Here is a 25,251-nt window from a genome sequence, read left to right as displayed (position 1 = left end):
AAGCTTTTGACTGTCTAAACCATGGTAAACTATTTGCTAAACTAAGAGAAAGAGGTGTTCCTTCATACTTGGTACGTGTATTGCATTTTTGGTACTCCAATCAAACCATGCAAGTCAGATGGGGAGATTCTATATCAGAGCCCTTTTCAGTGACAAACGGGGTCAAACAGGGAGGGATTTTATCCCCAGTACTTTTTAATCTGTATATAGACGGACTCTCTAAAAGACTCACAATGTGCAGGACTGGATGCATGGTGGGAGAAAGGCTACATAATCATTTAATGCATGCTGATGACCTGGTCATTATGACCCCCAGTTCAGCTGGCCTGCAGCAGTTGCTCAGAGTGTGTTCTGACTATGGACAGCTCTTTGATATCAAGTTTAATCCCAAAAAGAGTGTAGTCATGATCATGAAAACTAAGGAAGATAGGGATGCAACATTCCCTTCTTTTCTTTTGGCTGACAAGGTGCTCAATGTTGTGGATAAGGTCAGATATCTGGGTCACATCATTAGGGACGACCTCAGTGACGATGATGATGTTCAGAGACAATACTGTAAATTATATGCACAAGCTAACATGTTGTCACGAAAATTTCATATGTGTACTGATGATGTTAAGATTGCCCTTTTTAAAGCTTATTGTACTCCACTATATACTGCCCACTTGTGGTGCAGATACAGTAAAAGTAAATATAACAAATTGAGAGTGGCATATAATGATGCTCTAAGAATTCTGCTGAGGCTACCAAGGTGCACAAGTGCCAGTAAACTGTTTGTAAACAGTGGTGTTCCCACTTTAAATGCATTGCTCAGGAATCTGATGTACAGTTTTATGATGAGATTGATGGACTCCAAAAATGAAATTATAATGACTTTAACCATGCCGAAGTTAAGCAGCATCAGATACACTTCCAGTCTCTGGAAGCATTGGAGAGAGTGTCTGTATTTTTTTTAGTTGTGTTTCTTATTTGTTTGTTGTTGTTTTGTCTGTTGTACTGTCGTGTATATGGACCTATATGAGTCTGAAATAAAGATAAATAAATAATCCAAGCGATAGTCCACAGCAATAATCCAGTGATAATCCACAGTAATAATAAGATTTATTTATTCATTTATCGTAAGATCCGTCACAGGATCACACCACTCAAAACAACAATTAATAAAATGTTAATATCGCCTTTTAATGAACTAGAAGATGAGCCGTGTACAGCATTGTAATTCAAATTTAACAGCACATATCCTATTGAAAGGCATATTAACCCAAAAATCACTCTTTAGTTGAAGCGGTTACATTTGGGTTCACTAAGTGTTCCGGTTAATTAATCAGGGGGGGAAATTCGAATATCTATATAGAAGGATATAGGACAGACAGGTGATGGGTACGATGGTTTGTTCACCAAGACCAGAATTGTCTTTTAAGACCGTGAAAAGTGCAGTACATTAAGGTAACCAGCAGATGGCAGCGATGAAGCTGAGCGACTCCCACATGAACAACAGGCCCTATGACTGGCAGCCATCAGTGATTACAAGTGGAACAATCAAACCCCCTTGGGTGTTTTCTTGACAGTGCTGTACAACTCTGAGGTTTCTCCAGTCTCTCTCTGGTCACAGGACCTGTAATGAAGACAGAGAACTTATGAACTTTGGCCACCTTGTTTGTCTATTTCTCTTAAGAAATACCAAGAGGAGCTTACTCGGGCACAGCGTTGTGGCTTTTAAAGTTGACCGCTGAGTAAAGAACCTCCTCTGTCTGATCTGATTGGACACGGGAGGCAGCTAAATAGGGAGGACCTTCCTGGTTCTCTGAGTGAGAGATGTGGACGCTGGCATAGTGAAGGTCATCCTGATCTTCTATTGGTCGTCTCTGTGCTGCAGGAGCTGAGACGTTGTCATACACCGGATCAGGAAGTGGCTGCTGGGGAGTGAGCACAGAAGGTTACATTAAGAAGACACTTTACACTTTTGAAGACAGTCCTGGTTCATTGAGTGTTTCTGGTTCATTGAGTGGCCATTGGTGGTGACTAGTGGTCTCACTATGAAGGCTGCTGTAGGACACACTTCCAACCCTACAAGGTTTCTTTCAACAGTCTTTCATCAACATATTAATTTGCATAGCAAGCATCACTTCCTCAAGTCATGACTCTTGATTTAAGAAACCCTCATAATGATCAACTGAAGTTTCTATTCTTAGTTGACCCTACCATAACATAGTTGACAGGTGTCATGGCAACACTGCCCCATAGAAAGTATACAACCTGACTGATTAGTCGAGTGACTTTGGATGTAAAGTATAACCTAGTGACAAGGCTACACCAACAGAAAAGGATACTTGCTAAGGAAACGACTCCTGTGCGGTCTTGTGTGGAGGCCTCAGGTAATTTCCACTGTGTCTAAGTGAAGGATGAGTTATTAATAAATGGCTTCCTGTGTCTCACCTCCATAGGATCTGGCCTTCCTCCCTGTCCACTGGTACTGGAGGCCCTCTTTGTTCTGGTGAAGAGACATAAACATTCAGAAGTATCAGGAGAAGTGAAGGAATGCCACAAGGAAAGAGAGAAAGAGGAGAGTGTATCTCACCTCATCCAGAGGAAGACTAGGAGGAGTATGGTGGCCAGTAAGACACCAATGGTTCCTACTGCTACTGCTGTTGTCTGTGATGATGATGTAAACTCTGGAACATAGTAATCTGAATCAGACACTGATAACAAACTGTTACATTAATAGGCCAATAATGAACTGTGTCACCATTGTTGGCGAAGTAGTAAGACTTGGCCTATTCATACTCTGTGAGTGTTTGTGTGTGAGTGTGTCTGTGTGTATGTTTGTGCTTGACCTAAATAGGCAAATTACCAATGAACAAAATGGTGGAATTATGATGTCCAATTGCATTATGAGCTTGGCAGTAATATTTTCTTCCCAGCTCAGATGTGATATTAGTGATGGTGTAGTTTTGTCCTGATTGTCCCACTGAGTCATCATGTTCCTTGAACCAGGTGAAGTCAGCTGCTGGGTTGGCATCACTGCTGCAGCTCAGAGTCACTGAGCTGCCTTTGACTATTTCACCAGAGGGACTCACGGTCACTGAGGGGGTCTTTGGAGCGTCTGTTAGAAGTTAAAGTAATTAATCAAAACTCGACAGTTTGAGTGCAGCCATAGTACATCTACATGTAGTTCTGTACCCTAAAAACTCCATTACATCTGGTAGCATGTCAGTGTACTGTGGAGTTGACTTACACACTAAAGGAGATCGGAGTTGTTTGTATCCTTCAACAGCACATGAATAGTTGTCTTGAGAATTAATGTTGCCCTTGTAGTACATTCCCTGATCTTCATACTGTCCATTCCTGAACCAGTTGTACTTAAAACCATCAACAGGACTACACGTACTGTGACATTTCATGTTTGCCCAGGTAGGATCAGTAGCGGAAGGAAAAGACACCTTCACCTGGTCTGAGAATGAAATACAGAGTTAATAACATTAATTAAAATAGCACACAAAACAAACCTCCAAGAACACACCCACAATGATTATTAACCCCCCCCCCCCTCCACACACACACACACACACACACACACACACACACACACACACACACACACACACATTAGTAATTCAAGTTTACCTGTCACAGATAACGTCACTCCTGGGACGCCACTATATTTCCCCTTTTCTGTGTTTATTATGAACCTGAACTTGTAGTTTTCAGAGTCTTTTTTTCTCAGTTCTTTGATTCTCAGGGTACACATTCCATTACAGCTGGACGAGGCACAACTTAACCCTTCACAGATGTATTCAATACGATCTCTATAGGCTTCATCATCTTTCAGATTAGCTGGCTCATGTTTCTCGTCTTTAGTATACCACAGTGTTGTGTAATTCACGGCGAGGTTCCCTGATTTTGTCGGGAATTTAAAGGTGCAGTTGATGTCAACCGTTGATTTTCTCAAAGCGCAGACATCCATAGATGTGTAAGTAACCGTCCAGCCGTCTTGACCCTTTAGTGCTGGGAAAAAAAACACATGTCATTGAGAAAGAAAACGACACAGAGGTTTAACTGATGAAATGCATGATCACAAAGTACACAAAGAGATGGAGGTTGTTGGGTGGAGCGGCAATCCACCGACTCTTGACCACTGAGCTTTGAGAGGAACGTTTAGAGAATCATGAGCCCAACATTATACAGCTACTGATAGAGCTAGTAATACAGCTAATGATAACCAAGCAGAGCAATCGGTAATTTAGAGATGTACAGTAAGATACATGCTTTGTTCATTGACATTAAAAATTAAAAATTTGGTGCAAGCGTGGATGGGCTCATTATGGAACTATGGGAATGCAATTATATCATCAAGACAAACAATGGCCAAGCCTAATATTATTAATTTCGATGAAAATATATTTGAAAATATTGATTTTATGATATGAAATGACTCAAAATAGATATTTACATTGTTTTACCAAAAATATCAAGATAGGACATCTATATTATTGAATTGTATTTGGACGATTTCTATTCTACTTCCACAATCTTCGTTTTGTCCATGAAGTTATTCACAATTTGATGGAAATCACAATAAATCCATAAATATCCTTTTAAACAAAAAAAACACGATAATTTTTGAAATATTCAGCTTAGACATCCAAACCTATTCTAGTCATAACTGGCATTCTTCAATATCCTTTGTTTTGTACTTTTGTAAGGGTATTCAAAGTTATATCAAATATCAATATCAACTGAGTAGGTTACACATAGCTGTAAATTAAATTTGTGCAATAGCTTTGCAAAAATTCTGTGTATCAATAGAATAATTTCGCTTTGGTTTGATGTATCCTTTTTTTGAGATTGTATCGCGAAAGTAATTTCACCTTTCAGGATGGAAATATTTGAATATTTGTTATAACTGTTGTAAATATTTCAGATTTGCCTGGCAACCAGAAAATGGCAAACAATCTTTAATGTGATGTCAAATACAAATATATATATATTCAATCAAAATTTTCACACACTATTTTGACAATAAACAAAACAGAATCACATTACAAAAGGATTGGGTTCCCCTCTCTCCTCATTGCAGTTGTTTGGTTTTCATGTTAATCAGTGAAACAGTTAAACAGCATGTTCCCAACCTGGTAATGATAGAAGGAAAGCTAGAAATCCTCTGGCTGCTGATCTTGAATTCATAGTTATTCCTGTCCTCTATCAATTGGCTGTTGTAGGGAGATATTTCAACACACCTGGAGGTAAAATAAACGTAAAAAGTGCATACAAATAAGAAATAAAATTAAGCAATGGAATGAAAGTTAAGGAGATAAAACATCTTATTGTAGAAGAGAGAGCTGGTCTGACAAAGTCCGTGTCATGTCCGTTTTGTAAAAGCTAGTTGAAGAATTAAAAAAAATGTAAGAAGACTTCCTTCTTCTTTTGCCCCTATCAGCCGCATGACTTACTGGGAACTAGTGGGGTGCAGAGAAGTTTGAGACCACAATGACCAGTACAAGGTTCCTTCTTGTTTTCTATATTTACTTTATTTTCTATTAATCTTCTTATCTTCCTGTGCTTCGTGCACACGCGTACAAATGCAACCTGCAGGCAGGGCCGTTGCTACAATTCCTGGGCCCCTAGACAAGATTTTCTGATGGGCCCCCCTGCGCTGAATTGTTGACGGGGGGGGGGGGGGGGGGGGGGGGGGGGTGGAAGGAGCACATTGTTGACCGGGGAAAGCAATTGTTGATGACGGGGGGGGGGGGGGGGGGGGGGGAAGGAGCACATTGTTGACCGGGGAAAGCAATTGTTGACGGGGGGGGGACGGGGGGGGGGTGTACTATGGAAGTACTAACTATGGGCTGGTGATATAATAATAATTTAGAGTACAACATTTTTTTTTTTTTTTGTGGGCCCCCCCTGGGCTGTGGGCCCCCTGATTCGTCATCACCTTTCACCCCTTATCGACGGCCCTGCCTGCAGGTCACCCAGTAACAGATGGTTCTGGGATGATATCTTGTGATGGTCCCTAAACGTGTAGATGCTAAATAACATGTCATTTGTGACAAATCTTTATCGGGAAGCAAATCAATAGCTGCTCAGTATTGATTAAGGCCTCCAATTTCGACAGCTAATTACTACCATTAAACATGTTCGAATATGCTCATGTGTGGCACCGTTGCAATCGCCTGGAAGCGTAGATGTTGAAGGACACCTTGTTCGTCCTCTTACCCCACCGGAAAGATATTTACATGCTTCTGATTGACTAATGAATTGATTCAGCTATTCCCCCAGAAGTCTGGGGTCAAAAGGTCAAAAGGAGACGGCACCACGCCGGGGTGGATCCAGATCTCGGGCTACAGCACAGGGTTGCCAGGTCCTGCAAAAAACGTGCCCCCCACATACCGTTCAAAATCCACCCAAAATGTCCTAGAAGCATCCCAAAAAAAAAGATATTATTGGCCACTTTGGCCAACGTTTTGAAAGTAATAATATTTGAGGGAATATTTTTTTGTTGTTGTTTTAGCAGCGAAATGCACCGTGTGCGTGTGTGCGTGTGTGTGTGTGTGTGTCTGTGTCTGTGTGTCTGTGCGTGCGTGTGTGTGCTTGTGTGTGTGTGTCTGTGCATGTGCGTGCGTGTGTGTGTGTGTATAACACGCTATTTTATGTTGAAATGCGACGTAATCCAGTGTTCACGAAACGTACACTGTCAACGTAGGTATGATTTTGGCGACTGGGTTGGCTCTCAGATATACGTGTTTCTAACAAGATGATATCATTAAAAGTTACATAAAGTAACAGTTTAATAACACAAACGCAGGAAGCACGTGAGCTGCTAGTTTAGCGAAAGCAACCTGACGTCGTTGAAACATGCGAGCGAGCCGATCAACTCCTAATAACTATAAAACTAAAGATCAGACACAATCACTGACTGTAGATTATGCAATTAAAAAGTATATTTCTCGCTAGAAATGTTGTTAGAAACACGTTTAACGGTGAATAGGTCCTAAAATATTGCATTTCCCATTCAGATAATAAAGATTAATAAAGATCATACACATTCACTGACTGAAGATTATGTAAGGAAAATGTACATTTCTCGCTAGAAATGTCATTAGAAACGCGTTTAATGGTGTATCTGTCCTAAAATATTGCATTTCCCATTCAGATAATAAAGATTAATATAAGCTACGCCGTGTTCCGGAGCCGCGGGGGATTCTGGGAATTGGGGTTCTCAGTTGACAAATGGGGCTTTTGTTAACTTGTTTTGTTGTTAGGATTAAGTGGGGTTAATGGGTTCGGGATGTTATGTGGTTGTGTGTTGTTCTATTAACATTGTTCGTGTGTTCATTATTGTCGACACCGTCACCGAGAGTGACGTGACCATCGTTTCGAGCAGATGTTCCGTGTTGAAGTCTCGTTCAATAAAAACCAACTCTCGTTGTCGAGCGTTCAATAAAAACCAACTCTCGTTGTCGAGCGTGCCCCCCCCCTACAAACGTGTCTCCCCCCCCCCTCAACAAACGTGTCCCCCCCCCCCCCCCTAAACAATCGTGTCCACAATTTGCCGTGAAAACCGTGAAACCCAAACCCCGAAACCCGCCTCCACAGCGGCACACGTGGATACTGTAGGTATAACACGCTATTTTTTACGTTGAAATGCTACGTATCCAGTGTTCATGGAAACGTACACCACTGACGTTTTTTCTTGGCGACTGGGTTGAATAAACAGAGACACTTGATACTTCATATCAAGTCCATTCTTCAATTTTATTCAGCGGAAAGCCCTTGAGATAAACCATACATTACAAACATACAGACAGACAAAAGCTTTCAGTCACACCATAACCACCCATATCCTCCCCATACCAACCATTAGTTATTAGACTTTAAACAGTTACAGTTAGGGTCATTCATGTACACATATACACAGAAAAGGAAACAAACAAACACACAAAAACAAAAAAATCCAGCATGAGGAAAAACTGTTTCAGCTTGTATGCAAATGATTAAGAAGAGGCCACTAAAACTGGTGAAAAGAGGAAATGGCTCCAAGAGACCTAGGTAAGCCTTTCCAAGTAGAAAAGGGCTTTAAATTTAAAGGCTCTCCTCCCAATTTCTTTGGCTATTCTTTGAACAAAAAAGAAAAGATGGTCTGTATTTCTTGGGATGAACGATATGGAATAAAATGAACGAAGTCTTTGAACCAGTGAAGCTGGTTCAAAGACTGATACATATGACAGTGATGAGTTCTGAATGGACACCTCAAAGCAAATCTGCAGAAAATATTATCAATCACAATCAGAGGTTTGTGATTGGTTTTAGCTGCGTTCTGATAAACAACATCTGCATAATCAATTATAGGCAATGGAATGTGAGTAATAATTTGTAATCTAAAACAATTAATTGAGCAATATAACATTGTTAAGCTGCAGTTTGTTTTTTTAATTAGGGGATCAATATGAGGTCTGACAGTGAGTTGGGAGTCGAGCCAAAGGCCAAGATATTTAAACTATATATAACCCCCCATGATCTGGTCACGGTAGGAGCCTCTGGAATGACCCTGATGTGGAGTCTAATTCTTTGTAGACTCCACGAGGGTAGGTCAACGTTGTAAGATCTTGGTGTTGGAGCTGGGCCTCTGACAGTTCCAGACTCGGAGTGGGGTTTTTCACCCAGACCCTTGTCCTGGTCTGAGCTCTTGTCTTTCTTTGTTCAGTGTCTTTTATTGAATTAGGAAGATCGTTTCTCCTTCATGTCTTGATCCTTCCTTTTGAAAGCCTGGAGGTTAGGCAACTTTGGCTGTAGTTTCTCCTGGCTTACAGGCAAAGGTGTTCTGATATACCAACCTATCAATAGCTTTGCTTGGGATGAACCATGTGAAAATGGAATAGCCCTGTAAAACATGAATGCCTTGTGTGGATCCTCTCTCTTAACCGGGAGAGATTTCACCGTCGGCACAGCTCTTTCAGCTTCCCCGTTGCTCTGCGGATAACAGGGGCACGTGGCTGAAGTCGTATTCCCCAGCGAAGTCCGCAAACTCAGTTGCAGAGAATTCGGGGCTGCTATCGGAGACGACAGTGTCTGGGACTCCATGGCGTGCGAATATCGACTTTAATTTCTCCTTTACATGGGCCGTGGTAGTTGAGGTGAGGTTAGCTATTTAAATGTAGCGTGAGAAGTAGTCAATAACCACAAGGGACATTGCGCTTTTCCACTGAAAAAGGAACTGCTGCAACGCGCTATCATGGTCTAGCACAGGGGACAGCAACCTTTTCAACATGCAGTTCCAGTTTTACATTTTCTCGTTAATGAGTGTGCCTTAAGCAACAATATATTAAATAGTAAACTGAATTATAAAAACATTTCCAGGAGACCTGAAATTGTATTATTTCCATATAGTCCACAATCATGCATCAACATTTTAAAGTTTTTTTTGTTGTTATATTTGCAACATGGGCTTACATATTATATTACATATTACATAATATGTCCCATCTTAAAACACTAGTTTTAGAAAATCATTCAAAAACATATTTTCACTGTGAGAAACGTAAGAAACAGAGAGGTTACATGAGAATGTTGGAACCATCCACATCAATATCTTTAAGACATGTACAGCTTTGCAAAACCATGTCAAGGCCATGCAAACAGGCCACGATATTTTCAATATTTTCTTCTCTATCACTCACAACATAGGTTTAAAAACTGTTAATTGATCCCATTTCAGAACACTGCTTTCAGTAACTCATTGAAACATATTTGCACTGGGAGGAAATGCCCAAAACAGAATAAAGTGCAAAAAAAATCGGTAGCAATCACCATGCTTCCGCATTGTGCGTTGACATTTTTTAATAATAATAATAAAATAAAAAATTAAGATTATTTATTTCCCCAAATGTGCCAATGATTATGCTGCCATGTTCCAGTGATGGCACGCGTGCCTAGGGTTGCCGACCCCTGGTCTAGCAGGTTATGGCGTCATCAGCAGTGGTTGTGGTGCGTTGTGAACTTCGTTTGCACATATCAGTTTTCCACTTTGTGTTTTATATGTTTGGTCAGACACGGCCAACATACAGACTGCTGTGCTCTGGCGATACATTTTGTCATGCTCTGGTGACCTTCATGAATCTTGTTGAGCATCTCCTCTTGCATAGTAACGGGGATGACAAGTCTTTTACCCTTCATTAGCAGACCGTCTGCTACCAGCAGATCCTGGCGATACTGCCAGTACTGTTGAAGTTCTGGTTTGAGAGCCTTTCTGTTAGGCCATCCAGTCTGCACCATGTTTTTTAGTCTTTTGCAGATATCATCTGTGTCCTGTGTGGCCCTGATCTGAACCAGTCTACCCTCTGATGCAGGCAAGTTTCCCACTATGTTGGTGATGTACAACCTGACATCTGTCTCCAGCTGCATTTCCTCTTCTGTAGGTGGGGTTTGGATAGGAGCCCTGGAAAGTGCGTCTGCTGTGACAAGATTTTTCCCTGGCACGTGTTCAATCTTGTATGCCAGTGGTTCTCAAACTTTGTCAATTGTCAAGGGTTCTGCTGCCCATTAGGGAGATGAGATGTTTGTGGTCTTTCTGTATGAGAAAGTCCATCCAAACTAGAAAAGACTGAGAGCGTTCACACGCCCAGGTCAACGCCAGCGCTTCTTTTTCAATCGGGGCGTATCTAAGCTCAGCTTCATTCATGCTGCGGGAGATAAAGGCAACTGAACGCCAGTCCCCTGACGATTGCTTCTGAGACAAAACCCCTCCGAGCCCAAATGAGGAAGCATCTGCTGCAACCTTTGTGTCTCTGTTTTGGCAGTACTCTGCTAAGGCAGCGGGTGAGCTCAGTTCTCGACGCAGCACCTCGAAGGCTCGCTGCTGCACACTCCCCCAGGCCCATTCATCGTATGCTTTGAGCAGTTCTCTTATCTGCTCGAGGAGGTCTGGTGGTCTCCGTACATAATAAATATGGTCTAACAGGAATCTGTAAACATTATATATATATATATACAGGGGTTTTTCTAGAAAAAAAAAGTAGCAGGGAGCAGACCCCTGCGCAAAGCCCAGGGAACAACGCGACCGAGGCGGGGGATGGTGTGGAAGGGGGGTCTCCCCCTTCCACGGCGCGAAGCCTTTGAAAAAATAATTGTTAAATGGTACATTCTGAGGCTATCTTAGAGAGAAATTCTAGCTCTTGTGGTCATCCTGAAAAACTAAAATACTATCAACTTTTGGTAGACTTGTACAACTTTACCCTGTAAATAAACACGACAAATTTCAAAAATATTGGCTAAACTTTTATTAAGTAGGACAAATCACAACAGCAGCCGTCTGTTCCTGAGACTGCCCCAACGGCTCACTGCCTTGTCAAAATCAAATTGATAAATTGCAGGCCCCTCAATACTGATCCTGAGGAGGTGGTTCAGGGTAGCGTAAGTCATGGTAGACCTCCTGTGCCATATGCCTCTATGGAACAAGTTTTGGGGCTCTAGAGTCAATAATGGCGACGCTATAGAAATGTTACTACAGTATTGTTGTCGTTTTCAGTTTTGCACTTTGCAGACGGTCCCTAAACTCGCGGCTGAAAGCCGACTGCTCGTAGAAGCCAATGCAATTCAGTTTTGCACTTTGCAGACGGTCCCTAAGCTCGCGGCTGAAAGCCGACTGCTCGTAGAAGCCAATGCAATTCACCGTTCGCTAAAGACGGCTCGTTTGGATGAAAACTATGTTGTAGCTGGTTCTCTGGGTTACTACACTTTTATTGGGCTAATTCGGCCGTGCAGCTGCCATTTAGTTCCCTGCTACGGGTTCCCTGGTAACAGGGAACCCTGTTCGACTGTTCGTTTTGCTCTCGCAAAACTCTTGATCAACACTCAGCATTTGTTTATTTCTGTCGTTCATTGAAACCCTTTTTGTGCAGAGAGAACTGGAATGGTCTTGTATACTTGCTTAGCATCTTAGCGCCTAGACCAAATACATAGCAGCTAATAACTTTAACGTTAGCATGTCGACTCGGTCTGGGAAACTCCAATTCGGATCGGAATATTTTTGGAGTAATTATGGAGTATGTTATTTGAGGATCAGACACATTGTCAGGTGGTGGTGTTGGGATATTTTCGCGGAGAAAAGATCGTTTTGAGAAATAGTGTATGTTGTACAGCAGCATGTAAGTACAGATCCAAGTCTGACAGGTTCAGTCGGCATTTCGGTAGGATGGCGCACGCCGGGAGTATCGGGGCGCAGCGCCCCTGTTCCCTTGTTTAGAAAAAACCCTGATATATTATATATATATATATATATATATATATATAATATATATATATATATATATATTATAGCGGCCCTGGAACATTTAAAGAGTTTGTGTGTTATGTGTTGGATTGTATTTCGTTATCCGTTATGCCAGTTGTTCTATGTGCATGCATTGGAATGTTCCTCTTGTCAATCAGTAGCCGCGTTTACATGGCAGATCTATGCCGCATAGATTTCTATGCGGCATAGATCTGTTCCTAAAATGTGTTCCGAATGTACTGTATACATGGCAGTAACAAAAGTGTCCGTTATGTCTCTCGCGCACACCTGACACGTCTCTGGCCGACGGCGACATAATGGATGTCTTATCACTATCGGGGATTTTAAATTTGATTTTAATGAAAGCACAGCAGGAGAGAGCTTTTCTCTGCCTGCTCCTTAAATTAAGAAGGAGGAGGACAGCGCAGCAACGTCAATTTCTCGTCAGATCTTTATATTTACCCTATGCTCCGCCGCAAACAAGAGGAATTTGGATGCGAGTCCGCAGCCAAGACTGGTGGGAGAGAGTGGTCTTACGGGAATTTAGTGACCAGGAATCCTCGAAGGTCCAATTGCGCACTACTGCAGCTGCCATCTCTCTAAGTTAAGAAGTATTTTAACGTTCAGCCTGCAAAAGTACTAGTAGTAGCCTACTCATTTACAGTTATCTCGGACGCGCGCGGACACCTCATTAATAAACACCCATGTCCCGTCGCTTAGCAACCGGACACGCTTACCAGACTACTTTTACGGAGTGATAACAAAGACGTGAATCAGGCAATAAATCCACTTTCCTTGACAGCGGTGAAGTTCGGTGTGCTTAAAAGTACCGACGGAGCTCAGTGAACTACTGCGGCTGCTCTAAATTAAACCCCAATCTATGCGGAATAAGTGTATACATGGCGATTTAAAACGGACTACACCACCTATTCTATTCGGCATAGAATCTATGCCGAACAGATAATTGTATTCCGAATGAGGCGTATACATGACCATTTTCTATGCCGCATAGAAATCTATGCGGCATAGATGTGTCCATGTAAACACGGCTAGTGTGGGGGGCAAATCATCAGGTCAGCTGGGGGTGGGCCTTGGGAGAACAGGAGGGTGGGGGCTTGCATGTTGAAGGGACCGGGTTGGGGGTTGGGGGTTGCCCGGGTAACCGGTTGTTGTTAGTGTGGATTTTTGCCGTTGGTTACGGGTTTCAGTGACCTGGTTTGTTACATTAAAGTTCCTTCAAGTACTCATGACTGGACATCGTTATGTCACCGGCGAGGTCATTACATTGGTGTCAGAAGTGAAAGCTTTTTACAATTATAATTTTTTCTCTTTCCTGCTCGGCGAGTCGGCTGAAGTTGCTATCGCCGTTAGCTCTGTTTTTGTTGTCGCTTTTTCTTAACAACAATAATGGTCCCTGCGGTCGGGTGAAGATAGAGATGGACGACTACGGCGAGGGGGCATGTGGAGTAGCTTCAGGGTCTCTGGTGAGGGGAAGAACCCTACGGGAACCGGCCACCGTTGAAAAAAATTATCTTTCCCGCATAGTTCGCAGCGCCGACTGCCCGTGGCCGCCACTGGACGGCGACAGACATGGCGGCGCCTTTCTCACATCGAGCCCAGTGTCCATCCAGACGCCTAGATACACCGGTAAGGCTGACTGGGAAGCTTTCCACGCCCAATTTGAACTTTTGGCCGATGCTGCCGGATGGTCAGTGAAGGTCAGAGCGCTGCAGCTTGCGATGTGTCTGGCGGAAGACGCATAGTCATGTTTGTTGCTGCTTGGCCCGATCGAGAGACGAGCATGTCTCGGCGAGCATACGCCCACATGCCGCCAGCCGTGCAGAGCGAACTCGCTCGGGATCAGTTTCTCCCAGCCCTTTCCCCTTCAGAACTATGCACGCAGACCCAGCTAGCCCACCCGCAGACCTTGCAAGAGGCCCTGGAGATGGCCATAGAGGGGGAGCTGGTGTGGGCTGGAGCGATCAACAGTCATCCTGCTCCTCAGCTGATGGTGAGATCGGCAAGGGAGAAGAGTGAGGACTCACAGAAGCCAACCTGGGTGGACGAGCTCACTGAACTCGTCCGTGCTGTCATTATGCAGGCGGACCGCCGCTCCCCGTCTCGTCGAGGGCAGAGGGTCTGCTGGGGCTGCGGGCAGCAGAAAAAGCTGTGAGAGCCCAGGGAAACGAGTCAGGGTCCGCATAATTAGGGAGACCCGAGGCCCTGCCCCCGTACCCCCACGTTCATCGTCTGGAGGAGCCCACCAGCGCAGCCGGGGGGATCGGGGCTCCACGCCCCCCCCAGAAGCAGTAGACGGCATCCTGGAGCCTGTTGTTGTGGTGGGGTAGACCTGGGCGGGGCACTTTTGTCATGTTCCTGTCACTGTTGAGGGGGTGGCCTGTTTGGCTTTAGTCGATACAGGGTCTACAGTGAACCTGGTGAGGTCAGACATTTTTCCAGGCTGGACAGTACTCCAACCTACAACTGTGAAGCTCCGCACAGTCACGGGGGAGAGGGCTCCCATGAAAGGGAAGGGGTTGTTGTCCATCTGCGTGGGGGGAAAGACTGTCCTCCACCCAGTGTGGGTAGCAGCTGTGCAGGACCCCTGTATCCTAGGGCTGGACTTCCTGCGGTGCACAGGCTGTCAGCTGGACCTGGAGAGGGGGGCGATTGGCATCCAAGGAGGGCCCAAAGTCTATATTGCCCCGCCAAACACCTCCTACATCCGGCCCCCAGCGACAACAGCCCAGATGGACCAGTCACACGTCCCCAGCCCCCTTCATCCCCTTACAAAGACCTTCCAACCACCCTGGCTTCCCGATCCCTGTCCATTGACCCAGTCCTCCTTCCGGAGCCCTTCCCCCTCCCTCCCATCTCCTTGTGTCAATGTTCCCAGACAGGAGGCTGCGGACCAGGCACTGTGGGAGATGCAGCAGGCGGGCCTCATAGAGCCCTCAGATAGTCCCTGGGCAGCAGCCATGGTGATGGTGCCTGAGAAGGGGGATAAGTGGAGGTTCTGTGTCGCCTACAGGCCACTTAACGCAGTAACAAGGAAGGACTCCTACCCCATCCTGCACATTGATGAGGCCTTAGATGTCGTAGCTGGGTCGTCCTGGTTCTCCTCACTCGATCTCCTCTCTGGCTACTTCCAGTGCCCTCTCGCCCCTGATGCCAGACCCAAGACCGCATTCTGCACTAGCAGAGGATTGTGGCAGTTTCGGGTCCTCCCTTTTGGCCTCTGCAATGCACCTGCGACCTTCGAGAGGCTGATGGACAGAGTGCTCCCCGGCATCCCCCGGCAGCAGTGTATCGTCCACCTGGACGATATACTGGCACACGGGGGCTCCTTCAAGACAGCACTTGCCTCGCTGCGTCAGGTTCTGGAGAGAGTAACTGTGGCGGGCTTGAAGCTCCATCCTGTTAAGTGCCATTTCCTGAGGAGAGAGGTAACTTTCCTTGGACACAAGTTGGGGGGAGAAGGCATTAGCACCATGGAGGACAAAGTGCAAGCTGTCCAGGACTGGCCCACCCCCACTGACACCAGACAGCTGAAAAGCTTCCTTGGACTGGCGTCTTACTACAAACGCTTTGTGAGGGGCTTCTCCTGTGTGGCCGCTCCCCTGTTCCGCCTGCTACAGAAGGACAGGGAGTTTGTGTGGGCGGAGGATTGCCAGTCTGCCTTCAAGACAGCAGGACATTTAACAAAGCTGAACGCCACCACTGCGTCACTCGTCGCGAGCTGCTGGCCAGAGCTGTACGCCACATCAAATATTACCTCTGTGGCCTGCACCCTACACCATAAGGACGGACCACTCCGCGCTCCAGTGCCTCATGTCTTTCAAGGAGCCAGAAGGGCAGGTCGCACGGTGGATTGAGGAGCTGCAGTCCTATAGCTACAGTGTGGTGCACAGGGCAGGGGCACGCCATGCTAATGCAGACGCTCTCTCCTGACGCCCTGCAGTAGCTGCCGCTACTGTGAAAGGAGGGAGAGTCGTGAGAAGAGCTGTGCAGCCAGGAGGAGGGATGTTCTGCAGTGGAGGTGGCGTCCCCTGTCTGCTGTGAGCTCCGGGAGGTCGACACTGCAGGATGGAGACGGCAGCAGGAGGAGGACGCAGACCTTCGACCAGTGCTCCAGTGGTTGGACCTATAGCGGCGGCCCCCATTGGAAGAAGTGGCCGTTCTCTCCCTGGTCACCAAGGGACTGTGGGCTAAGTTCAAGGCCCTGCGGCTGTGGGATGGTGTGCTTCAGTGGGCCTGGAAGGAACCCGCCACTGGAGAGGTGAGGTGGCAGGTGGTGGTGTCTCTTGGACATGCAGAAGACCCGTACTACCCCACTGCACCCACAGAGTGACGGCTTGGTGGAGCAATTTTCATTTCAGCCGGCAGCTACCTCTTAGCCACTCAGAGCCTAATTGTTTGTTAATTTGCAAATTTCACAAATTGCTTGCAGAATTTTGCATGGCTTGCAGTAGCAGCGTTTAAATGGACACTTCTGATCTGATAAGAAGTGGAAGAACAGCTCAACCGGAATAAAAAATTATCATATATACGCCTCAATCGGAATACAATTCTCTGATCGGAATATAACTCCATGCAGAATAGAAGAGGTGATGTGGTCCGCTATAATCGACATGTAGGCCTATACAATTATTCAGATTGGTTTGGGCTGGGTGCGGCTAGTTTTTAACTTAGAGTGATGGCATCAGCAGTTGCAGCAGTTTGCAATTGGTCCCTCTGTACTTTTATGCACACCAAACTAGACCGCTGTCAAGGAAAGTGGTTGTTTTTGCCTGATTCACGTCTTTCTTACCACTCCGTAAGTAGTCCGGTAACTCATCAACCCCAGCGTGTCCGGTTGCTAAGTGACGTCAACATCTTTGGCTGACTATTTCTCTGCTGATCAACACTAGGAATGGTAATTGTAAAAAGACACACCGTGTGAAGATACTGTTTTGTTTTGGCAAGGAGCCGTGTAATGAGCGGGATAATGTATAGAACGTCGCCGGTCGTTATCGAAAATAATACCATTCAGGCCCCTTCGCGTCGGGGTCCGGTTCGCCCTGTCTGGGCTTATTTTCCCGATAATGACCTGCGTTCTGTACAACATTATCCCTTACATATAGGCCTATAATTTAAGTCCAGACCAACATAACGGTTGTGCGTGAGAGACATACAGACGTACGCTTACATCTTTTGCAAATGCAATATATACAGCAGGCCTACATTCAGATTGCGTGATAGGAATAGACCTAGATCTATTCCGATTAGAAATTGAATCGGATCAGAAGTGTCCATGTAAACGTGGCTACTGTCAATGTGGCAGTTCCATGCGCAACAGGGATTTCTAAAGGTACAGTGGTGGCGACTAGCGTCAGGAGCTGAACCATCACTATGGTAGAGCTAAGAAGGTTCTACGAGCGCTTCAGACCAACCTTACCAATGAACGACGTACGAAAGAGATTTGTAGCAAAGAACGTTTCGGGAAACACGTGAATAACTTAAAGAAGAGGTTACGAATGACGTAGTTAAGAAGGCTTTAAGAAGGTTTCGGGAAACAGTTCGCATCCGTAGCCAATTGAGGCCAAATGAAACGGCATGTTTGAATTAAGGATGTTATCTCGGCTGTTCTTTATTTGGGCCGTCGGTACAGCAAGGCGAGGTTAGCTTCCAATAATTTCATTATTATTATATTATTATTCCAATTATTTTACAAATCAAAAAAGAACAATACTGTCTTCCAAATGAAGGAAATTATAATAAGTAATGAATAAACCTTTATAAGAAATGAGTGAACGTATTAAGTGGTAGAAAGACTTTTTTCAACCATCGCCTCTGTCCCTTGACATTTAGTTTTCACCTGACAAACACACACTGGCCGGGCGGTGCGCAAAGCCCGCACACACAGACCCCTAGTGTTAGCAAAAGCAGTCACAGCAAAAACAACAGTTATATAATAAGCTAAATAAACTATTAAAAATTTAGTTTTCATTTCAAAATGTCGATGTTTCTATATATATTTTTTATAAATCAGTGTAGGCTATGCTATGTTCGCCCATGGTTAAATTAATGTTTGGGCCTGCTAGAAGGATTTTGAGCAATGTTTTATTCGCAAAGACTGCAATATATTTTAGAACGCTGTAATGCACCTGCGCATGAAATGGAAAGTCGATCTCTGAGCAATCGATTTCAGCACGTTCTTTCTGGACAGCGCCGTTTACGAACGACGTAAGGAGTGTTACCTAAGAAGACTCCTAAGACACCGTTCGGAACACCACGCCTATAGAGGTAAACAACTTTGATAAGTCTAAACGTAGGAGTCTTCGTAGCGTGCTAAGAGAGAACGTTATCGGGAAACCGGGCCCTGGTTAGTATGCCATGCTGTTTTTCTGAGTAGATTATAGGCGACATGGGATCACCTCCGCACCAGTGTCCATCTTAAAGTTGGTTTGTCGCCCATTTAACTTCAGTGTCTTTTTCCATGATTGTTCATCAATAACATTATCCTACATGTCTGCCTACGAAACATCAATCACCTCTGCTCCTCCCTTACTTCCCACACTGCTGCCATCCTTGTCCACAGCCTCTTCACTTGCCATCTGGATTACTGTAACTCTCTCCTTTTAGGCCTCCGTCACAAATCCCTCCATAAAGTTAGACTGGTCCAGAATTCACATGCCCGCATCATAACATGAACCCCCTCCATCCACCAAATCACACCTCTCCCCCAACAGCTCAGCTGGCTTCCGGTTCAGGTCCGTATCCATTTAAAAGTCCTCCCGTTTAGCGCTTAAGGACATTCACAACCTCGCCACACCATATCTGTCCGACCTCCTCCATGTTCCCACTCCCTCCTGCTCCCTCAGATCTTCTTCCTCCACACACCTGTCTGTCCCATGTGCCGTCTCACCACCATGGGGCGCAGAGCATTCAGCCGCTCTGCTCCCCGTCTCTGGAATTCATTACCGACATCGATTCGTTCCCCCATTTCAAATCACAACTCAAAACACATCTGCTTAAAACTGCCTAGTACATCTGATGCCAATTGCTCTGACTATTGTTTTTATTTTTTATTTTTCTTATTGTTGTTTCTTTTTAATGACTTTTGTGTATCTTTGTACGGTGTCCTTGAGTGCCGAGAAAGGCGCCGTCAAATTAAATCTATATTATTATTATTGTCATTTTAGACCCTTACAGGTGCAGTACATTCAGGTCACCAGCAGAGAGCAGCGATGAAGCAGAGTTACGTCCACCAGAGCACGCAGGCCCTGGATAAGATGGTGGCCTCGCTGACGGCCTCCACAAGAGGAACATAAACGATCAAGTAAATAAATAGAATGAATTCAAGAATCGTCAGATCGTGCATAAGCAGTGGTGGTAGGTATTCAGCACAGGATATTAAGCACCATAGGATATGCAGCAAACAATCAGCCAGCGTATTTCCCTGTTTAAACATAATGAACGCTATCCGTTATCCCGCTATTTAAACCCTACTGCCGCGACTGGTTCAGCCCCTGGGGTGTTTTCTTGACAGTGCTGTACAACTCTGAGGTTTCTCCAGTCACTCTCTGGTCACAGGCCCTGTAAAGAAGACAGAGGACATATGAACTTACTTTGGCCACCTTGTTTGTCTACTTTCTCTTCAGAAATACCAACAGAAGCTTACTCAGGCACAGTGTTGTGTTTTTTAAAGTTGACCGCAGAGTAAAGGACCCCTTCTGGCTGATCTGATTGGACACAGGAGCCAGCCAAACAGCGAGGCACTTCCTGGTTCCTGGAGTGAGAGATGTGGACGCTGGCATAGTGAAGGTCATCCTGATCTTCTATTGGTTCTCTCTGTGCTGCAGGAGCTGAGCGAATGGTCAGAGCTGAGACGTTGTCAGACAACGGAACAGGACATTTCTGATGGGGAGTGAGCACAGAAGAGTACATTAAGAAGACACTTTAGACTTCTGAAGACAGTCCTGAAGGCCATGTGTTTCTGGCTCATTGAGAGACCCATGGTGGTAACTAGTGGTCCCACCATGCAGGCTGCTGTAGGCTGCACTTCAAGTCCTTCCTACAATGTTTCCTCCAACGGGTGGTAAGACCTTCTGTCTTTCAACAAGATATTGATTAGCTGAGTCCAGTTTGTGCTCTAGATCTCTCACCCTATTAGCAAACATCGCTTTGTCAGGTCGTGACCCTTAACTTAAGAGACTCTCATATTGATTAAACTGAGGTTTATATTTTCATTTGACCACACCATACCATAGTCGACACGTGGCATGACATCACTGCTCCACAGAAAGTATGCAACCAAGACTGAACACATTGGTGATGGTGGATTTAAAGTATCTCCTAGAGGGCTACAACAACAAAAAAGGATACTTGCTAAGGAAACAACTAGACGACTCTTGTGTGGTCTTGTGTTTTGGTCAGGTAAATTCCACTGTGTGTCTTAGTAAAGGATGGGTTAGTGATAAATGGCTTCCTGTGTCTCACCTCCTCCACGGTATTTGGCCTTCCTCCCTGTGCACTGTTTCTGGAGGCCCTCTTTGTTCTTGGGAAGAGAACATAAATATAAAGAAGCAACAGGAGAAGTGAATGAATTTCAAAAAGAAAGAAAGAAAGAAAGAGGAGAGTGTATCTTACCTCATCCAGAGAAAGACTAGGAGGAGTATGGTGGCAAGTAAGACACCAATGGTTCCTACTGCTACTGCTGTTGTCTGTGATGATGAAGTCATTTCTGGAACATTGTCTTCTGAATTCAAACATTGATAACAAACAGCTAAATGAATAGGCCAATCATGAACTGTGTGCCCATTGTTGGCGAAATATTTAGACCTGGCCTATTGATACTCTGTGAGTGTCTATATGTATGTGTGTGTGTGTGTGTGTGTGTGTGTGTGTGTGTGTGTGTGTGCGTGTTTTTAATAGGCAATTACCTTTCACACGAATGAACAAAAAGGTGGAATTATGATGTCCAATTGCATTACGGGGTTGGCAGTAATAGTTTCCTCCAAGCTCAGATGTGATATTAGTGATGGTGTAGTTCTGTCCTGATTGTCCCACTGAGTCATCATGTTCCTTGAACCAGGTGTAGTCAGCTGCTGGGTTGGCATCACTGCTGCAGCTCAGAGTCACTGAGCTTCCCTCCTTTATTTTACCAGAGGGACTCACGGTAACTAAGGGGGTCTTTGGAGCGTCTGTTAGAAGTTAAATTAATTAAAATATAAAATGCCAACATTTTGAGTCCATCATAGTACATCTACAAATAATTCTGTACCCTAAAAGGTCCATTACATCTGGTATCATGTCAGTGTACTGTGGAGTTGACTTACACACTAAAGGAGAGTGGAGATGTTTGTATCCTTTAGCAGCACATGAATAGTTGTCTTCAGAACTAATATTTCCTTTGTAGTAAATCCCCTGTTCTACATACTGTCCATTCCTGAACCAGGTGTAGGTAAAACCACCAGTTTGATTACACATACTGCAACATGTCATGTTTGCCCTTGTAGGATCAGTAGAGGAAGGAAAAGACACCTTCACCTGGTCTAAAAATGAAATACACAGTTAATAACAGTAATTAAGATTACACTCAAGACAATCCTGCAAGAACACAAAAAGCGACAAAAATACACACAAACAGACACACAGACAGACACACAGAAACACACACACTCACACAAAAATTAGTTATTAAAGTTTACCTGTCACAGATAACATCACTCCAGGGACGCCACTAAATTTCCCAACTTCTATGTTTGTTATGAACCTGAACTTGTACTCAGCAGAGTCAGTCTGTCTCAAGTCTTTGATTCTCAAGGTACATGTTCCATTACAGCTGGACGAATTACATTTTATCGTTCCGCAGCTGGTTTCAACACGACCTGCGTAGTCAGCATCATTTTTCAGATTAACTGGCATATCGATCTCTCCTTTAGTAAACCACAGTGGTGTGACGCTGTAATGGTCGTTATAAGGGAATTCATAGGTGCAGTTGATGTCCCCCATTGATTCTCTTAATGCGCAGACATTAGTCGATTTGTAAGTAACGGCATAGTTCTCACTACCCTTTAGCGCTGGAAAAAATAAAGAAAAAATATCTCATTGAGAATGAACAAGACACAGAGGCTCAACTGATGAAATGCATGATGACAAGATACACAAAGAGATGGAGGCTGTTGGGTGGAACTGGAAACTCCAGACACATGCAGACCACTGAGCTGTGAGAGGAACGTTCCAGGACATCATGAAACCAATATTATACAGCTAGTGATACAGGTAGCAATATATCTAACGATCAACAGCTATGAAAAAATAGTTATCAAGATAGTAAAAGGGAAAACATTTTTTAAATAGAATACCTTCTGAACTTCAGATTTGATGCTGCATGCAAAAATAGATAAACTGAATTATATCAATGTTGTAAATAATTCAGGATCACCTAGCAACCAGGAAATGGCCTACAATATGTCTTGTATCCGGAATTGAAATATATATTCTGTCAAATAATTCACGTTGTAGTTTTATGATCTCAAAAACATCATTTATATTACTACAAGAGGCTGTATGCAACTTGCATTGATGTGTTATCCACATCAAAGACTAATTACCTAACTTGGAATATATAAAGTGGACCTTTCTCTATTCTATGAGTCATCGTAACCAAACAGTGTTCAAGAGATTGCTTTTTAGTCGTCACATCTATTACCAACATGCTGTGCTTTCACCCTCTTCTTATTCAAGTTGCTTGGTTCTCATGGTACTCATTGATATGGTTAAACTAAATGTTCACAATGTAAATGTACCTGGTAATGACAGAAGGATAGCTAGAAATGGCAAATTCATAACTCTAGGTCCTGTCCTCTTCCACTTTGTTCTTGAGAGATATTTAAACAAACCTGCTGGTGAAAATAACATTGTTAATGAAATTTTAACCGGGAAAACCACGATACTTATCTTAATAAGATTTGTAATCATCTACATATTAATAAAATTAGTTAAACAGTGAAATTAAAGTAAAAACCAAATACATGGTCTTACTGTAGAAGAGGGGTTAGTTCACATACATTAAGCCAAACAAAAAAAGGAAAACTTTCAAACCTTCCTTTTCTTACCATAATTAGCAGCAGTATTAACAAGAAGGCCTGGCCTGGCCAGCATTGCAGGCCTGGAGCATTGATTCACCTTAAGATCACAATGGCACAAAGTTCCTTCTTGTTCTAACTGCTATTTTACCTTTTTCTACTTCTCTTATTTTTCTTCCATTTTTTTAGAGCTTTCTGTACTTACTTTATATTTAGACCTTTTTTCATAGTTAATTTACAAAACAGGATGAAATCTTATTTTCAGCTGCAACATACAACTGTTAAACAGTTCTACACAGCAAACTAGTTGGTTAAGCTGGCTAATGTTCGCTTGCCATCATCTCGAATTGAGGGTGAGGTGTACTGTGTGATTAGGGATATGGTTGATATGGGAGTGGCCTGAGTAGACGAATTGTGTTCCTTTCCTAAGAGAACTACTACACCCTGGTACTTCTTTCTAATCATGTGTATTATTTTAAAACACTCATGGACAATTCTATAATTGTTTGAATGTATTTTCTGAATATCTGTAGTGGGTATAATGCACCTTTGCAAATAACAGCAAAGAAATGGTCACAAAATGACTGTCTGTCTGTAGACGCTGAAAATGTATGTATTAGTATTGCCCCCCCCTATTATTTTTGCCACTCCATAAGTATGGAAGCTCCAACGTTAACATCTAAATATTTTTTGTTAATGTATTAAACCTTTTGCTAACCGGTGGTAAAATCAAGTGTGTTTTCGGGCAGTCTAGGGTTGCCAGAGAAAATAGAACATGATTGTATCTGAAATCCAATTCTCTGCCATTATCTGTTGACCATACAATAGGAAAATAGAATGACCGGTAACATTATCTGGTGATCATGGCGGAGGGTAGGAACATGACCTGCACCATGATAGTTTAGTCTTACACATCAGCTTTAGATTGGGTCAACACAGGTCCCACGCAGAGACTGTCCTGGTAAGACTTCTTCTATTGGGATGATTGGTAAAGGATAGTCTACTCAAAAGTCTTCATTCCTATCCCCCTCCACCTCCTCCGAGAACAGAGGAGGTGCATAACAATAGTTATTCCAATGCTAGGGCTTACTTTTCTTGAAATTCAGAATCGAAAAATGTACGCTCCAGAGAAGGTACATTTGTATAGACACAGTATGTGTTGGCTTTACCTACATCTGGTTCAGGAAATGGACAGTATGTAGAGCAGGGACAGAATTTGAATGTGCTCCAGGAAAATACAGATATCAATTCAGACACTGGCTGGGTCTGTTTCAATAGTTATTCCAAGTCGAGGGCTAGGCTTTATCACTGGTGCTTCGAGTGTATCAAGTATCATGATGAACGATTCAAAACGAACAATGTGAAATTTGGAGTCAGCAGGACAGCTGAGTTGCTTCAGTGGACATATCATACCACCAGGTGTGAGTGTGATTAGCCATAACAAGCCGTGTCCACCTAGATGTGTGACGAATAGATGAGCGACGTTTGCTACAGTCCACTGGGTAGGCTGGTAGACTGATCTATCCAGCACACATCTAGGTGGACACGCCCACCTGTGTTGTCACAATGCTGCACATTTTCAAACCTGCTTGTAATGGCTAATCACACTCACACCTGGTGGTATGACGTGTCCCCTTTAAAGTTAGCTAATCAGATCACCAACAGCTGACTTTAATTCCTTCAGACTTTGTTAATGTACGATGACTTGGCCGAAGAATAACTATAACACTGATGAATCCTCGGCCCCCCTCCAATTCAGCAGCCAATTTGCTCAAATTTGTCCATAATGCTTCCGGAGAAAGTTGGTTTCCGTTACGAACGGCACAGATCTTTATTTTTTAGAGGTAGGTACGTATTGGACGATGATGCCTCGTCCTGACTGGAAGTACTATCTGTCAGTCTGCAACTAAC

At 43.9% G+C, this 25,251-nt stretch overlaps 2 protein-coding genes across 9 annotated transcripts; both read right to left on the bottom strand.

Annotated features, from left to right (window-relative positions):
• Positions 1-1,093: 1,093 nt before the first annotated feature.
• LOC130379677 (B-cell receptor CD22-like) lies at positions 1,094-23,306 on the bottom strand. Of its 3 annotated transcripts, XM_056586655.1 has the most exons (9): positions 23,297-23,306; positions 5,130-5,237; positions 3,625-4,005; positions 3,236-3,451; positions 2,852-3,103; positions 2,579-2,672; positions 2,437-2,491; positions 1,696-1,916; positions 1,094-1,615 (listed from the first exon to the last, which is right to left on the bottom strand). In XM_056586655.1, exons 2-9 carry the CDS (start codon positions 5,182-5,184, stop codon positions 1,540-1,542), a joined length of 1,350 nt encoding a protein of 449 aa, XP_056442630.1. In that variant the 5' UTR covers positions 5,185-5,237; positions 23,297-23,306; the 3' UTR covers positions 1,094-1,539. The 3 variants fall into 3 exon arrangements, with proteins under 3 accessions (XP_056442630.1, XP_056442629.1, XP_056442631.1); XM_056586654.1 differs by lacking the exon at positions 23,297-23,306 and having other exon boundaries at positions 5,130-5,352; XM_056586656.1 differs by lacking the exon at positions 23,297-23,306 and having other exon boundaries at positions 1,696-1,913; positions 5,130-5,352.
• On the bottom strand, positions 19,102-24,704 carry LOC130379676 (HEPACAM family member 2-like). 6 transcript variants are annotated; one of them, XM_056586652.1, is made up of 9 exons: positions 24,514-24,704; positions 23,062-23,157; positions 21,961-22,332; positions 21,589-21,804; positions 21,193-21,453; positions 20,900-21,008; positions 20,750-20,807; positions 19,932-20,167; positions 19,103-19,846 (listed from the first exon to the last, which is right to left on the bottom strand). In XM_056586652.1, the coding sequence occupies exons 2-9, from the start codon at positions 23,099-23,101 to the stop codon at positions 19,756-19,758; spliced, it is 1,383 nt and encodes a 460-aa protein (XP_056442627.1). In that variant the 5' UTR covers positions 23,102-23,157; positions 24,514-24,704; the 3' UTR covers positions 19,103-19,755. The 6 variants fall into 6 exon arrangements, with proteins under 6 accessions (XP_056442626.1, XP_056442627.1, XP_056442628.1 ...); XM_056586653.1 differs by having other exon boundaries at positions 23,062-23,154; XM_056586649.1 differs by lacking the exon at positions 24,514-24,704 and adding an exon at positions 23,371-23,923.
• Positions 24,705-25,251: the final 547 nt, after the last annotated feature.

The sequence above is a fragment of the Gadus chalcogrammus genome, chromosome 3 (assembly GCF_026213295.1).
Source record: "Gadus chalcogrammus isolate NIFS_2021 chromosome 3, NIFS_Gcha_1.0, whole genome shotgun sequence".
Lineage (NCBI taxonomy): Eukaryota > Metazoa > Chordata > Actinopteri > Gadiformes > Gadidae > Gadus > Gadus chalcogrammus.
This window is presented reverse-complemented; position numbering and strand designations above follow the sequence as displayed.